Source organism: Prunus persica, chromosome G2, assembly GCF_000346465.2.
Source record: "Prunus persica cultivar Lovell chromosome G2, Prunus_persica_NCBIv2, whole genome shotgun sequence".
NCBI classification, from domain to species: Eukaryota; Viridiplantae; Streptophyta; class Magnoliopsida; order Rosales; family Rosaceae; genus Prunus; species Prunus persica.
In genome coordinates, this window is record NC_034010.1 from 5,389,548 (window position 1) to 5,407,852 (window position 18,305).

The 18,305-nt window shown below is 38.5% G+C and overlaps 1 protein-coding gene across 1 annotated transcript; it reads left to right on the forward strand.

Annotated features, from left to right (window-relative positions):
• On the forward strand, nucleotides 10,628-13,378 carry LOC109947036. The gene is made up of 4 exons (XM_020556370.1): nucleotides 10,628-10,973; nucleotides 12,579-12,717; nucleotides 12,837-12,893; nucleotides 13,109-13,378. The coding sequence occupies exons 1-4, from the start codon at nucleotides 10,643-10,645 to the stop codon at nucleotides 13,110-13,112; spliced, it is 531 nt and encodes a 176-aa protein (XP_020411959.1). The 5' UTR covers nucleotides 10,628-10,642; the 3' UTR covers nucleotides 13,113-13,378.

Sequence of the window (18,305 nt, forward strand, 5' to 3'; positions counted from 1 at the left end):
TCAAAAAACTGTTAATTAAAGAGAAGGCTTTCGAGCATCGATTGAGTATTTTATCACCTGTAGACTTTGCACACGAACTGCAAGAAACTGGTGTGGTCTTTGCCCTCTTGCTTAAACCGGCATCTGACTACACCCCCACTCCACTTGCTGAACCCATACAACAGCTCCTCATTCTCTGATGTCATACATGATGACCCACCTCCAGCGAGATAGATTCAGCATGCCATTGACCTTGTTCCTGGTTCGCAAATTCCTAATCTTCCCCATTATCGTATGAATCCACCTGAGCGAGCGGAATTGAATCGACAAATTCAAGGGTTGCTGGCTAAGGGCTTTATTCATCATAGCATAAGTCCTTGTGCTGTTCCAGTTCTCCTTACCCCCAAAAAATGCGAATGTGTGTAGATAGTCGCGCTGTAAATAAAATTACAGTTAAGTATCGTTTCCCTATACCGCGACTTAAGGATATGTTGGATGATTTGGCGAGTTCCCAATGGTTTTCAAAGATAGATCTTCGCATTGGCTACCATCAAATCCGTATTCGTGAAGGAGATGAGTGGAAAACCGTGTTTAAAACCCCTGATGGCTTATATGAGTGGCTTGTGATGCCCTTTGGCATGTCCAATGCACCCAACACGTTCATGAGGGTGATGACTCATGTGTTACGACCTTATATTGGTAAATTTCTGGTAGTCTATTTTGATGACATACTGATATACAGCCGCTCTCGGGAGGAACATCTCCAACATCTTAAGACGATATTCTCTACTTTACGGAAGGAAAAACAGTATGCCAACTTAAAAAAATGTTCGTTTCTTCAACCTTAAGTTTTATTCTTGGGGTTCAATATTTCTGCGGCTGAGGTTAGCACAGATATTGCCAAGGTAGACGCTATTATATTATTGTTTGGCCAACACACACGACTTTGACAGAGGCACCCAGCTTTCATGGTCTCACCTTTTTTATTGATGATTTATTCCAGGGTTCAGTACTATTATGGTACAAATAACTGATTGTATGAAACAAGGAGCTTTTCTTTGGACCCATGCGGCTGCCAAGGCCTTTACAATTTTGAAGCAGAAGATGACTCATACGCCTGTTCTTCGACATCCTGATTTGACTAAAGCCTTTGAAGTCGCATGTGACGCTTCTGGAGTTGGGATTGGTGGTGTGCTTAGCCAAGAAGGACATCCCCTAGCATACTTTAGTGAGAAACTTAATGAAGCAAAGCAACGTTATTCTACTTATGATAAGGAGTTTTATGATGTGGTACAAGCACTTCAGTATTGGCAATATTACCTACTGCCAAACGAATTTGTGTTGTATTCAGATCATCAAGCTTTGAAATATCTCCACTCTTAACGCACCATTAGCAGTCGACATGTTAAGTGGTCCGAATATCTCCAGATCTTTACATTTGTTTTACGACACCGTCTAGGCATTGACAATAAGGCAGCTGATGCCCTTAGTCGCATGGCTACTATTTTGAACACAATGACAGTTCAAGTAACCGGGTTTGATCGTATTAAGACTGAGTATTCATCTTGTTCAGATTTTGGAATTATTTTTCATGAAGTTTCTAAAGGTAACCGTCGCAAGTATGTAGACTTTATTACAAGGGATGGGTTCTTATTTCGAGGAACACAATTATGTATTCCCCGTACTTCTCTCCATTAATTCCTTGTTTGGGAACTACATGGTGGCGGCCTCGCAGGACATTTTGGCAAAGATAAGACTATTGCCTTGGTGGAAGATCGTTTCTATTGGCCTTCATTAAAACGTGATGTTGCTCATCTCATCTCCCAATGACGAACATGCCAGCTAGCTAAAGCTCGCAAACGTAACACAGGTTTATATACCCCTCTACCAATACCTCATGCACCATGAAAGGATCTTAGTATGGATTTCGTGCTTGGTTTACCTAAGACTAGTCGCGGCTATGACTCTATCTTTGTCATAGTTGATCATTTTTCTAAAATGGCACATTTTCTGCCTTGTGCCAAAAATACTGATGCTTCTTATATAGCCAAGTTATTTTTTAAGGAAATAGTCCGTTTGCATGGCCTCCGTGTCTCCATTGTTTCTGATCATGACGTCAAATTTGTTAGTCATTTTTGGAAGACTTTGTGGAAGCTTTTCCTTACTACTTTGGAGTTTTCTTCTGCTTTCCATCCCTAAACAGATGGTCAAACTGAAGTGGTTAATCGCAGCCTTGGTGATTTACTCCGCTCTTTAGTTAGGGATAAACCTGGTAATTGGGATCTCTTGTTGCCTGTGGCTGAGTTTGCTTATAACAACTCAATTAATTGAAGTACCGGTAAGAGTCCTTTTGAGGTGGTTCATGGGTTTTCTCCCCGATCACCTGTTTGCTAAAATATGAAAACTATGAGAGAATATTTGTTTGTGGGAATTTTTTGTGTATTCTTCTCCTTGTAGGAGGTCATATTTATAATACAACGAAACCTGAATGGACAAGTAAATAATAAATTCCTAAATCGATTTACAGTAGGAAATCAGGAATTAAAGTAAATCAATTACAATTATAATAGGAATTCTTGGTGTGTAAGGAAAGTAAGTCAATATCCACAAGTCACGCCAACACTCTCCCTCATGTTGGTGCATAGATGTCGCCAATGCCCAACTGATCCAGTGAATTGTGGAATGCTTTACTGGAAATCGCCTTTGTCAAAATATCCGCCAATTGATCCTCGGATTTCACAAAAGGAAACTGAAACACTTTAGCCTCAAGCTTCTGTTTGATGAAGTGTCGATCCACCTCAACATGTTTAGTACGATCATGCTGAACCGGATTTTGTGCAATAGCTATAGCAGCCTTGTTGTCACAAAAGAGATTTATTGTGGATGTAGGTTTATACCCAAGTTCAATAAGCAACTTTCTTAACCAAAGAAGTTCACAAATCCCTTTAGTCATGCCTCTAACTCGGCTTCTGCACTGGATAAAGCTACTGCATTCTGTTTCTTGCTCCTCAATGTCACCAAATTACCTCCCACGAATGTGAAGTAACCCGATGTGGATTTTCTATTTGTTATATTACCTGCCCAATCTGCATCTAAATAACCATCAATATTTAGATGACCATGCTTTGAGAACATAAGTCCTTTTCCAAGTGCAGACTTCAAATATCTAAGTATCCGAAGAACTATATTCATGTGGTCTTCACTTGGAGAGTGCATAAATTGACTGACAACGCTCACCGCATAAGCAATGTTTGGTCGAGTATGTGACAAATAGATCAATCTTCCCACTAACCTTTGGTATCTTTCTTTGTTAGTTGGAACTTGATCCAGATATTCTCCAAGATGATGATTCTGAACAACAGGAGTGTCCGCAAGTTTGCAATCTAGCGTTCCTGTGTCTGTCAACAAGTCCAAGACATATTTCCTTTGAGAGAGAAATATGCCTTGCTGCAATCGAGCCACTTCAATTCCCAACAAATACTTGAGTCCACCTAGATCCTTCATCTCAAAATCAGTAGCCAAATAGTCTTGTAGCTGTGATATTTCCTGTTTATTATTTCCAGTAATAATCATATCATCAACATAGATTATTAATATTGTTACCTTCCCTTTCCTATGTTTCAAGAATAGAGTATGATCTGAGTTGCACTGTTTGAAACCATTGTTCTTCATTGCCATGGTGAACCGTCCAAACCATGCGTGTGGTGACTATTTCAATCCATACAATGCTTTAAGTAACCTGCAAACTGTTCTAGTCTAAGTAGTATTATATCCAGGAGGAATGTCCATGTACACCTCCTACATGAGTTCGCCATGTAGAAAAGTATTCTTTACATCAAACTGATGTAGTGGCCAATCCAAACTAGTTGCAAGGGACAATAAGACTCTGACGGTGTTTAACTTTGCAACTGGTGCAAAGATTTCTTCATAGTTTATACCATAGGTCTGTGTGTACCCTTTTGCCACAAGTCTTGCCTTGTATCGCTCGATAGATCCATCTGCATTCTGTTTTATAGTAAACACCCATCTACATCCGATAGTCTTTTTTCCTTATGGTATAGTCTCCAATGTCCAAGTCTGATTTTTCTCAAGAGCTTTCATCTCCTCTTTTATAGCTTGGACCCACTTAGGATCTTTCAATGTTTCAAAGACCTTGGTTGGAATATGGATAGCAGACAACTGATGCACAAAAGCCTTGAGTGGTTCAGACAGCTTCTCAGTGGATACATGATTTGCAATTGGATACTTGGATGTCTTGCCAATATCAGGTGAATAACGGTTTGGTGGCTTCCCACGATTTTGCTTGAAAGGTAATTGATATCCAATAGTTTTATCCTCTAAATGCACAAGTCTAGGAGGAGTAGTTACCTTAAAGATATTCTCAGGAGATTGGTCCGTCTGTATTGTTGAGTGAGAGGGGGGGTCTTCATCTTGTTGTTCTGAGTTGTCTGTAGGAGTATGACTCGAATAAAAAACAGCTTCGCAAGGGTTAGACGATTGATCGTTGTTTGGCAGAGAGCATTTGCACGTGCTAGACTCGAGACGATCGATTGTTATTGTTTCTTAGTCGAGAGCAATCTTCGTGTATAGATGAATATCTTCGTTTTCCAAGTTGCTCTAATTGAGCTCTTCACTATGTATCTCCCCTTGAAGAGTAGAATTGGATGCTGGGTCATAGAAGAACATCTCCGATTCCAGAAAGGTGACATCTAAAGTGACATAGGTTCGTCGGGTAAGAGGGTGATAACATCAGTAGCCTTTCTAATGAGTGACATAACCCAAAAAAACACAACGAAGCGCACATGGATCAAGTTTGCTTCGTTTATTTTTATGAAGATGAACGAAGGCCACACAACCAAAATGTGAGGAGTAAGCACCAAAACAGAAGGTAGAGGCCCGTGTTGCGCGAGCACTTGTAATGGAGTTTTGAAGTTCAAAACCCCAGAAGGCATGCGGTTGATAAGGTGGACAGCAGTGACGACAACATCATCCCAATGATGACTAGGAACATGGCCACCAATGAGAAGAGCACGGGCTGTTTCAAGGAGATGACGATTCTTCGGTTCGGCAACACCAGTGTCTGGGGGCAAGTTGTCTCATGAATAATACCATGTGTCTGGAAGTAAGTTTGAAAATCATGATTAACAAATTCTCCACCGTTGTCAGAGTGAAAAATTTGTATTCGAGCATTGAACTGTGTTTCCATCTGTTTGTGAAAGGATTGGAACAGGAAAAACACTTCATTCTTATTTTTCATCAAATAAAGCCATGTCATTCGTGTACAATCATCAACGAATGTGATAAACCAACGAATACCGGAATGAGTAGAAATAGGTGAGGGTCCCCAAACATCAGAATGAATTAAAGCAAAAGGATTAGTACTTTTATTCATACTTAAAGGATAGGATGCTCTGTGACTCTTGGCTAAAATGCAAGTGTCACATTTAAAATATGAGTCCTTAAATACAGAAAACAACTCGGGCAATAAGTGTCTCATATAACCAAAAGATTGATGCCCTAAACGTCGGTGCCAGAGCCAAATCTGTCGGTGCTTGTCATCAGACGGATGCTTCACACTGTTAGCACGTCCCATACTGAAGTCATTCACATAGTACAGCCCCCCTCTTTTAGTACCACGCCCAACGATCTCCTTGGTGAGAATATCCTGTAATAAACAAAAATTGAGATAAATTAGTGCACAACAATTTAGTTGTTCAGTTGCCTGGCTCACAGACATTAATTTATTGGACAAAGATGGAACGAGTAGAATATTAGAAAGGGACAGAGAAGGTGAAAGGGCGACAGTGCCAGCCCCTGTCATAGGATAGGTAACTCCATTCACATTGGCAATACTTATGCGGCGGGGAGTAGTGGTGTGCAAAAAATCATTCGGATCAAAGGTCATATGATCAGTGGCGTCAGAATCAATTATCCAACCAGTAGTATCTCGTAAATCAGAAGTATGAAATGCGTAACCGCAGTTACCTGAGACATCCGGAAGCGCGTGACTATCAGTAGGGTCTACCTGCGAGAACAAGGCTAATTGGGGTTCGGTAGAGACAAGAGCAGCACGGCCGGAATTACTAGCAGTTTCTCTGAGCTTGCGAGTGCGGAGGTCCTCCCACTAATCATGATAACCATTCAACTTAAAACAGGTGTCACGGGTATGTTTGGGGTTGCCACAGTGTGTGCAATTGGGACGGGAAGGTGGGATGGTTTTAGGAGGTGGCGCACCAACAGTAGTAGCATATGACTAGATCTGAAGGTGGGCCACAGTAGAGGAATTATGGGGCTGTCCGGCATGAGTAGGGGGACTTAATCGAGGTGCACTCTTGGCCGCTATGCCAGCGCCAGTGGGTGCAGATGAACCCATCATCACTGCTTGTCGAACATCTTCACGGCAAACATAGGCATAAGCTTGGTCCACAGTAGGGAATGGAGTCATGTGAAGAACATCACTTTGGGCCTTATCAAGACGAACATCAAGGCCATCCAAAAATATGTAAACTCGATCTTCCTGCAGAATATCATTATAACGTTTGATATCACTTTCATACTCCATCATATTTGGACGACGGAAATCAATCTCTCTCCATAAGCTTTGGAGAGTATTGTAATAGGTTTCAATGGAGCCGCCAGCTTGTCGCATACGGGAGACTCGACTTTTTAGATCATAAACCTGAGAGGTGTCAGTGCCATCATAGTAAGTTATGGCAATTGCATCCCACACTGCTTTTGCCGTTGGAAAACGAATGAAATTGCCAATCAAGCTCTGCTCCAGAGAATTGATTATCCATACCTTCACAATAGAGTCCTCAGTGCGCCAGCGAGGAAACGTTGGAGCTGTTGAAAGAGGTTGTGGAAGATCGCCATTAATATATCCCAATTTATCTTTGCCAGAGATATACAACTCGACAACTTGGGACCATAGGGAATAGTTGGTGCCATCCAACTTTATGCTAATCTGTGCAGCGGAAGCTTCATAGGTAATCGTCGTCGGAATTGTTGTCTGATTTGGGTTCAAGATCGTCGTCTGATTCGAGTTCGGGGTCGTCGTCTTGGTAGGATCCTGATTTAAGATCGAGTTCAAGGTTTGAGTCTGCATCTGCATTAGTTGAGCCACCTGGGCACTCAACTCGACTATGGTTAGTTGAGAAGGAGAGGAGGAAGCAGTGGTGCTACAGCCATGAAGATTAGAAGAGTCATCCTCCCCCATGGTGGCAGATAAGGTTTAGAAACTAGAGTCACCAATCCCAAGATCGCTGCTCTGATACCATGCTAAAATATGAAAACTATGAGAGAATATTTGTTTGTGGGAATTTTCTGTGTATTCTTCTCCTTGTAGGAGGTCATATTTATAATACAACGAAACCTGAATGGGCAAGTAAATAATAAATTACTAAATCGATTTACAGTAGGAAATCAGGAATTAAAGTAAATCAATTACAATTATAATAGGAATTCTTGGTGTGTAGGGAAAGTAAGTCAATATCCACAAGTCACGCCAACACTGTTGATTTAGTTGCTCTTCCTATGGCTGCCCGTGCCTCAGATTCTGCTACGTCGTTTGCTGAACATATTAGGCAATTGCATGATGACGTCCGTAGACAAATATCCATGCACACCGATACTTATAAACTGGCAGCCAATGCTCATCGTCGTCAACAGGAGTTTCAGGAAAGGGATTTTGTTATGGTGCGGGTTTGTCCTGAACGTTTTCCTAAGCACTCTTTTAAGAAGCTTCATGCTCGTTCGATGGGTCCTTATCGTATCATTAAGAAGCTTGGGTCCAATGCTTATTTGATTGGGTTGCCTGCAGATATGCATATAAGTCCCATTTTCAATGTTTCTGATTTATCTCCTTATCGGGGCACCTTTTCTCCACCTATTTCTATAGATGTTGCTAAGGGTTCCACTCCTCCTATGGTGCCACATATTCCTTCTACTAGTTTTATCCCTACAGATCAGATTGAGGACGTCTTGGATCATGAAGTTGTGGCCTCGTCTACTGGCGGTTCTACTCGTTATCTGGTTCGTTGGGTTGAAAGGCCTGCTACTGAGGATACTTGGATTACAGAAGCTGAATTTTGCCAGTTGGATTCTACTCTTCTGCAAAGTTATCAGAATGCTCTTCATGATCTGGATTTGGCGGCATCCCGTCCTCCCATCATCCGTACTTACAAACGATGTCGTCATCCGTAATCTTGGTTTACTCGCCGGTGTCGAGTTCTTTTTCGGTGGGGGAGAATGATGCAGAATGCATATTATTAGTTTTCCTACTTCTATTTGGATTAGTTTTCCTCTTATTAGTTTTCCTATTATTAGTTTTCCTAATTCTTAAAGATTCCTTCTTGTTAAAGGATCTCTTATTAGTTAATTTGCTTTCCTATTTCTTAAAGTTTACTTTTCCTTTTCCTAGACTAAAAGGGTTTTGCCTCTATAAATAGAGTTGTTTGTAATCTTTTAAGCCAAACTTGATTAATGATAAATTTCCTTACTTTAAACTCTCTGATTCCTTCCCTTTCCCTTTGTCTCTTCGATCCCTAATTCTTCTCTGTTCTATTGCTCAAGTGTTTACTCTAAACTTACGGGCTGTTTACTCTAAAACTATGGGCTGTTCTATATCACGGACCCTTGGCCCACCACTAGCAACATCGATATTGTCCCCAACTTAACCACTTGTTTAGCAGGTGTGGGGTTTGATACAAAAGACCTCGATGTTATTAGGAGTGGAACCATTTATTATATGAGACTTTCTATTTTGTTAATTAAGTTTCCGATGTGGGACTCGTGTATTCTTTAACAAGCACTAAACCGTTGCTCGAAACCATCCATCTTAATCTTTCTGATAATTTACACGGTCCCTTGAAGGCAGTGGAAGGGGAACATGTTTTTAACTAAAGGGATACTTAACGACGGCAATAAACTTAACATCCTTATTATATGCTTTCTATTAGCTTTTGATCAGAGCTATCTTGTCCTGCAGATAGTTCATTTGTGTTTGGAGGGGTGGCCTTCATTTGATCTGACCACATGGAAAAGCTTTCTTTGTGTTGATGAAGAATTCTTCATCTCAAACAAGATAAGCTGATGTTAAACCCTGGGGGGCACGTCTTCGTTTGGGTTTCTTGCAAGAAAACTTTATCGGATGATTATGAAGTTGTTGAAAGTTACTTTCTATGTAATGCCATATGCAGCCAAGTTGTTGAAAGATTATAGCTTTGTCTATGAATCCTTCAAGGACAGCCAGTTTGATACTGATTGTTGTTTCCAACAAAAGCTGCATCTCTACACATTATAGCTTATTCGTCGAATGTTACATATATTCAATGTTTCCATACATTTCAAGAATTTTGACAAGCAAAAGGTCATTCATTGAAATTCAATATGAAATCTTCTGAGGTCGTCTATGCTATGGGATAAGCTGCTCATGTTATGACCCTTCTCTTCCTTGTTCCCTTGACATCACAATATTATGCCTCCACTTAAGCAAATTAGAAGACACTTTGGAGTTGGGATATTAAAAGTAGAATGCTACATGCACAACTGATCATAACATTCTCTTAAAAAAATTTAGCGTTAACAAGTAAATAAACATGCACTCACATTTTATTTGCACTTAAAAATTAAAGTTGTTGTGCATGGAACTAAATTGACACCGATTTTATTTTATACCTTCTATTTTATTCTTTCCATGAGTGAATGTATGTTTTGCTTGCTAATGCTCAACAATTTTAAGAAAACTGCTATATGATTATACCTAAGTTTCAATTTGTAGAAATGTCACTTGAGCTTAAACCATAGTTTAATTTGTCACCTTAAAGAATAATTTAGGAGAAACGTCACCTTAATTTTTCAAAATCCATGATTTATCATCTGACTTTAACACCATCCAAGTCTTTCTATTTTCAGGTGTATTTTAAACATAGAAAAATCATTATTGTAACAAAAATTGTATGTCTTTTAAACAATTAAAATTGAAAAAATTAAACAAATCGCCTTCCCCCATCCCCTATGTGCCACTGGCAGCTCCAACCAACCTTTGCCTGCCCACCTTGAAATCCATTACCCCTTCCCTCTTCACAGCCCCTTCCTCCATTCCCCCTTCCCTCTACCCCTTCCTCCTCTCTCTACTATGGCACACCTACCTTTCACACACAAATTCCCTCAACCCACCCAAACCAAGTCCACCTTCTTCTTCTTTTTTCTTTTTAAAAATTTTAGACATCTCAATGAACACCAAGAAAAAATTTAGACATGCCCAGAGAGAGATAGAGAGTGGAAGGAGAGAGAAAGAGATGAGAGAGGGAGGAGAGAGATGGAGAGACGAGGGAGGGCGACAGAGAGACTAGAGAGGGAGGAGACAGAGAGCGTGGAGACAAAGAAAAAAAAACTATAAAATTATATATTTTTTTGTTCTTAATAATGGAGATATTTTTGAGTGTTTTTGGGTTTGAGTTTTTAAAAATACTTACACCTACAAAAAGAGTGTTTTTTTTAATTTTTTTAAATTTTTAAAATTTTTTTTTTTTATAGTTGGTTTAGGTTTTTGTTTGCTTACAGACTACGCTTGAATTAAAGGAAAACAAAAGAGTAAATAGAAAAAGGAAAACAAAAGCTTATTACCGACTAAGCAAAGAAAGATACTCAAAGCGACACGTGTATGACACATATACAAAAAGACTCCGAGCAGCGAAAGAGAAAAATTCCTATCTGTCTTACAAAGTGTCAGAAACCCAAACACAAAACAAAAGCAGACGAAATTGAAATCGAAATCTTCTTCTTCTTCTTCCTTCTTGTGTCTGTTTATGCAATTCATCTTCTTCGTCCTCTTCCCTTTCCTCGCATTCTCATCCTTCGCAGAAGAATCAAATCCCTCCCATTTCCAAAACATGGCCACTCTCGGCGGAGTCCACGAATCCCATGCCTCCGAGAACAGCCTCGAAACCGAAGACCTCGCTCGCTTCGCCGTTCAAGATCACAACAAGAAGGAGGTTTTTACTCTTTTTTGCCTTTTAATTTCTTCAATATTATGCACTTGAAATTACTTCCCGCTCAATCAGTCAGTGACTTTTGATACATTTCTCGTACACCAACACGAACACCAACTGAATGGGAAGAAAGCACTTGAAATTATGGCCACATGAAATTATAAAGTCCACCAACATTTATGATTAATATAATTCTATCTTTATCATGATCAGAGCCCAAGATTGAGTTAAACCTTGTAGTCAGTCACGTGTGTGGTGTGGAACGGATAATTGTGGTTTAAACAGTCCCCATTACGATGCATGTGAACGGGATCTTCTCAATGTTGATATGCCTATGATCATCCAATTAATGGGGGGCTTGTGAAAAACGAAATGCAAGTTGGTTCGCAATTCTCTGTTTTTTTTTTTTTTTGTTTCGTGATTTTTTTAGTCAATCGGTTGTAGTTGCTGGTTTCGGAATGTGGCATGCGCTTAATAATGCTGGCAATTGCTTGGAAACCCTAAAATTGGGCCAATCTATGTTGCCCGTCGGTACGAAGAAGAAGATTCATGAAATAGGCCCAATGAGAAGAAGTGGAAGTCCTTAGCAGGCAGGCTGTGCATATATATCAGCCAGCGAAGAAAATCTTAAAATTACATCATGCTAAGCATACTATATTTGCATACCACCTTTTTAATAGATGTGATACACAACGTGATATATAAATTGATATAGCTAGTATTTTTGTTTGTATACTTATGAGGAAGATGGATCTTAAAAGTAAATAATTCATTTTTGCTGTCTCAAACCCTACCGCGTTGTTTGGTAAGCATAAACGACGACCCTCCACAAAGAAAAGCCATGGTCCTAGATTCTTGATTGAGTTGTTTCTAAAGATATAAAAACAGCAATGAGCTAATGCTTGTCAATGTCCAAAAAAGAAAAACTGAAAAAAGAGAAGGAAACGATCAATGCTTATTATATAGATGATGTGATGTCTCTTTTTATATAGATGATGTGATCGTTTTAAGGACAGAAAATGAAGTGTCAAAGAAACCGTGTAGGGTCATCCGCGTTACAAAAGCATTTGGGTTCTTGTTGTTTTTTTTTTTTGTAACCAAAATATCGGGGCGTAATGATCTCATTCGAAGACTCCAAGTCAATGAAATATTGAGTCACATAATATCTCAAGTTCTCAACAGCCCTTCAAAACTTGCTGCAAAACTGAACCAGAAGATCCATAATCCTTCGCAAAGAATCGAAACATGACTGGAGCTTTGGTTGGAGGGGCTTTTCTCTCAGCTTCCTTGCAGGTGCTGTGCAACAAGATTGGTTCCGGCAAATTCAAGGACTTACTCAAAAGTAGTTAGGGTTTAAATTAATATATATGTTTATTCTTCTCTCAAGGAGGGATATATATATATAAAGACTTTCTCTATTGCGAAGTGCAAGTGTGCGGAGTGGATGAGGACTTCTATTTGTGACCATTAGATTCCTTGTACGCTATGAATTTAAAACATCATTGAGAACTTCTATTTCTATAAGAGCTTTTCAGTCTTTTGGTAAGAGCCACAATTTCCCGCGCTTACATATCCAATCTACTAACCTCTGTTTCTTTCTTCCACCAGAACACCTTCTCTTCCCTGTGCTTTCATCCCTAGCAATATCACAGCTGCTCCTCTGGGTTATAATATTTTTATTTCTTGTTTTCAAGACATTCTCGTCCATGTGCTCTCATCCCTGGCAATATCATAGCTGCTCCTCCAGGTTAGAATATTTTTATTTCTTCTTCTTTTCTTTTTTGCTTTATGATATATGGGTATTTTCCATTTTGCTTATACAAAGTTTTTTTATTTTCTTATGGTATGGGATTGTTTACTAAGAAGATTTGGGTTTCGTTGGAAATCACGAAGGTTGGAATCGGAAAAACAGAAAGCACTGATGTATGGGTTTTATGGATTTGGCTACTAATTGGTCTTTGTTTTTGTATGGTTTTGGCTAAGTTATTCTATTTCGTTTTCTGGTTGAAAGTTTATCTAATTCAGGTTTGATATGCACTTACGAGTTTGGCTTTTGGTTTAAGCATTGCTACAGTATTCTTTGCTATTGTTTACCAATGTTCATTGACCAATATTTTTGTTATTTTTTGCTTTAATAGATGAAACTTTAGAGATGGGAATGAATTTATGGAAGATACTAATGAAAATAATTCAGATTTATTTTTCAATCCTCAAGCAGAAGATCAGCATGTACCAAAAATTGGTCAAGAGTTTGAATCACTTTGAATCATTATTGTTCAAGCTATAATTTTGTATGAAGCTGAACGTCAATTATTGTTGTAGCTTCAATTCCTTTGTCTTGTAATGGAGTCTTGGGACCATCTATTTCAATCATTTATCTCTTTATATCTTTTTCAAACTTTTGAAGATATCCTATACACAAACTTTGCAAATCATCCGAAGAAGGCATGACTCTTCGAATCATATCAGGAAATCATAGTTAGCTTCAATATCCCCATCTGCAAATTAAATATAGTTAGTAATTGTAAACATCAGGTAAATACATAGTATAATTAAACAACAGATAGCCAAGGTCATATAAAAAAATCCCACCCAGCAGTACAACACCTCACCAAACTCAAAACAAAACAAAAGTGAGCCAAGTTCATATGAAGACTAAGTAAAACCCAAACCCAAATCAACGAGGATATCCCTATAAAAAGAAATAGAAAATCAATGTAGAGAAGAAGGGAAATGACGTATTGCATATACAGAATCACAAATTGCAATTGTGGTGGAAGAAAGAAACAGAGGTTAGTAGATTGGAGGTGTAAGCGCGGGAAATTTTGGCTCTTACCAAAAGACTGAAAAGCTCTAGAAATAGAAGTTCTCAATGATGCTTTAAATCTACAGCGTACAAGGAATCTAATGGTCACAAATAGAAGTTCGCATCCACTCCGCACACTTGCACTTCGCAATAGAGAAAGTCCCTATATATATATATACTACATACATAGTGGGTACAAATAGGAACGTTGACTTTGACTCATGCCAACACTCCCTCTCAAGTTGGTGCATAGATATCGGTAATGCCCAACTTGTCAAGTGAGTCTTCAAATCAGTGCTTTTGACACAGCATGGGTCAACATATCTGTAAGCTGCTCCGAAGAAGGCACAAAAGGTATAGAAATTAACTTATGCTCCAGCTTCTCCTTAATGAAATGTCGATCAACTTCTACATGGTTAGTTCGATCATGTTGCACCTGATTGTTAGCAATTTCAAATGCAGACTATCACAGTAGAGCTTTATAGCAGCATCTGGTCTAAACCCAATTTTAGCAAGTAACCACCTTAACCACAATATTTCACAAACCCCTTGGGCAATTCCTCTGTACTCAGACTCTATAGAGGAACAAGACACAACATGTTGCTTCTTGCTATGCCACATAACTAGGTTACCGCCAACAAAGGTGAAGTGACCTGATTTAGAACGTCTATCTATAATATTCCCTGGATAATCTATGTCAGTGTAACCTTCTAGATCCAAGTGGCCATTTTTCTTAAATATTAAACCTCTCCCAGGAGCAAACTTTAAGTAACTCAAAATACGCATCACAACAGCCATATGATCTTCACTAAGGTGAATGCATAAATTGGCTAGCAACGCTTACAATATAGGCAATATCAGGGCATGTCAGTGATAAATAGATCAATCTCTCAACTAACCTTTGGTATCTTTCTTTGTTAGTTGGGATCTGATCCACATAAACCCCAAGTTTACGATTCTCAACAACTGGTTTACAGTCAAGCATTCCAGTATTTGCTAGCAGGTCCATGACATACTTCCTTTATGAAAGAAATAAGCCATGTTTAGATCAAGTGAGTTCCACTCCTAGAAAATATTTCAGACTGCTCAAATCTTTCATCTCATATTTTTCTTTTATGTTGTTAGATTCCCTCTTTATTATTCCATGTCTATTTTCTTGTACATACTTCTTGTTGGCAATTAATATTCAGAAGTTACAAGAGTTGGGGGTTAACTAGAGAAATTAATTTGTTGGGTTAGTTATCCAAATTGTCCTCAAATTTATACCCGAGTTTCATTTTGGTCTCTCAACTAAATTATTCATTTAAATGATCCACCGACTCTTTATTAATCGGTGCATTGGTCCTACAATTACATTTTCTGTTAAATTAGTCTTATAAGCAACACATGCTACATTTGTAAGGGTAAATAAAACTTTTGAAAACTAAAAAAATAAAATTATATGATTAAAAATTAATACAATATTTTCTTTATTTTTAAAAATAATTTAAAACTATAAACGAATAAAAAACAACAAAAAGTAATGTAAGATCCCACATCAACCAACGGAGAGGGGGTGATGTGCCTTATATGTGCGCACCCGCATCCATCTAGCACGAGGCCTTTTGGGAGCTCACTGGCTTCGGAGTCGTAGGAACTCCGAAGTTAAGCGAGTTGGGGGCTAGAGCAATCCCAGGATGGGTGACCCACTGGGAAGTTGCTCGTGACCTCCCAGAAACAAAACCGTGAGGGCAGAGAGGGGGGCCCAAAGCGGACAATATCGTGCTACGGCAGAGCCGATCCCGGGATGTGACAAGTAACCCTAAAAAAAAATCAGCCCACCCAACCCCCATCTCATCGTGGGTCTGCAACAGCCTCTCTCTCTCTCACTCTCTTCTCAAACAAACCCAGAGCCTTGCAGCCCCAATATTAAACATTTGAAGGGAGAAATAGAGGGAGATATAGGGAAGAGGTGGAGGGGACAAGGAGGGAGGAGAAGATGGGGCGCTAGGGTGCTGGGGCAATGGTTATCGGGCTAGAGGTTGGGAGGTGGGAGAGGGCGATAGTTTTTTTTTTACTTTTGGTTTTTTTTACTTTTGGTTTTTAGTTTTTAATTTATTTACTATTTTATTTTACTGGATTATTTGACGGCAATATTGACAAAATGTAATAGTAGGACCAATGCATCGATTAATAAAGTGTTGGTGGACAATTTGAACAAATAATTTAGTTGAGGGACCAAAATGCAATTCGGGTATAAATCTAAGGACCATTTGAGTAAATAACATATTCTAAGTTCAATCTAACGAACTAATTCTTAATTTCTTCATACTTGAACTTAGGAGTAGCTAGTTGAGCTCAGATATGCATGAAAATGAAAGCACCTTGAAAGGTCGTTGTTTGCAATTGGACCTACAGTTCCATTTCACTAGAATTTTGCCTTTTGTTGTATCCTTTCCCTGAACTCCAGACTCTCTGCGTATCATTCCCAATGAGAACTACCCCGACTTGACCCAATTTGGCTTCGTGTATTTTAAAATTTCAAGCTAACTGCAGCTTCTAATGGAAGCCCTTCTTTTACCTGTTAATTCTTAGCAAATAACTAACGTCCAGAAGTCGAGTCATTTATAGCAGGGGATAGATCATAGCTTTGGTGTTGGCCCTTTAAGCAAACAGTATTCTGAAGGGTATTGATGGGGATTGGGGTCAGGACACAGGTCACCAACCACATACACGAGTACCAAAATCTAGGGTTAGTGCAAACTCACATATATCGTAGCAAATTCATGTCACAAATAAACTATTTTATTAATCATCAACATATGCTCCCTAACAACTATTACATTAGCCTTATTTATAGGCTTTACAAGACTTGGGCACCAAGGCTACTTGGTCCAAAAGTAAACTAATTAATTATAAAATCACACATAAATAATAAAAGATACCATAAAACTACCTAAATAAGAAAATGACAATATATCATGAAATAACTAATTAAATGGTAAATATCTATCTTGATCCACCCCTATGCTCCTGCATCAGACTCCCATGGTTGGAAAGAATTCGTCCTCGAATTCAAGCCTTTGATTGAGGAAAATCCAAATAGAATCTTCAATTGCTTCATATTAATTCTGGATGTTTTAGCATCCAATTGAAACCTTCCTTTCCAAATAAAAAGTTATTTGGAATATTTCGTTATTCTTGGCTTCTTACTCCCTCTAGCAATGCAAATGTTTCTCTCTAGAATCTTCAACCAATTGACAAAATCAACCAGATTTTTGGCAACCTTCCAAGTGAAAATATTAATGCTCATAAAATCAATAATATCTTCTAAAGTTTTTCCAATTCTCATCTATTCACTGTTCTTGCCAATAAATTGCTTATCAAAATTTCTTTGAACACCCAGACAATTTTCATTGCAATTTTCACAGTTGCACGGATCAAATATTGGAGGTAAATTCAAATTTAATGATTTTGATGAATAACAAGATGCACCAAAATTACCAAATTTATTTATACCTTCAAAGACACAATGAGAATAACCGTGCTCCTCTTCACTTGACTCACACAGCGGAGTGCAATAATGAAGAGGGATATCTCCCTTGTACTCCCCGTCTAGACTCCTACGGCTTAGAGTGTCGATGCAAGCTACTCGGTTCAGATAAGGGTTCACACATCCCTCCCCGTCAGAACTCTTACCTATATGGGTTCGAGATTCAATGCGAGCTATGCGTTCTGTAAGTTGCCTTAGCATCCTCCTAATTTCCTCCATGTTGTTGTCGTTGTAGTTGTTAACAAGACCCTCCATCCAAAAACCTCCCCGATAAAGCAGATCTTGAGCCATAGCTATGATACCAATTGATGGGGATCGGGGTCTGGACATAGGTCACAACCACATACACGAGCACCGAAATCTAAAGCTAGTGCAAACTCACATATATCGTAGCAAATCCATGCGACAAATAAACTATTTTAGTAATCATCAACATATATTCCCTAACAACTATTACATTAGCTTTATTTATAGGCTTTACAAGACTTGGGCACCAAGGCTACTTGGTCCAAAAGTAAACTAATTAATTATAAAATCACACATAAATAATAAAAAATATCCTAAAACTACCTAAATAAGAAAATAAAAATATATCATGAAATAACTAATTAAATGGTAAATATCTATCTTGATCCACCCCTATGCTTCTGCATCAGATATAATGCACAGCAGCACAGATACACAAAATTGCAAGACCCCATTATCCATCAAATCTTTCCAATTAACTAATTTTGGTTCTCCTTTGAGTCTACATGTCTCTGTCTTCCAAAAAATTAATGAAAGTATATGTATTCAAAACATGAGAAGGAAAAAATAAAAAATAAAAAAAATAAAAAGGGCACTTCTCTGTTGGTTCATTTTCTTCTTCTTTTTATGCGTGATGCGGTAAATTCAATGTCTTACTTATTTTACAAAGAGATTTGATAAATAAATATAAAAAATAAAGAAATAAAGAAAATTAAGCCAAAAATAATAAAAGGAAAAAGAAATCAGCACC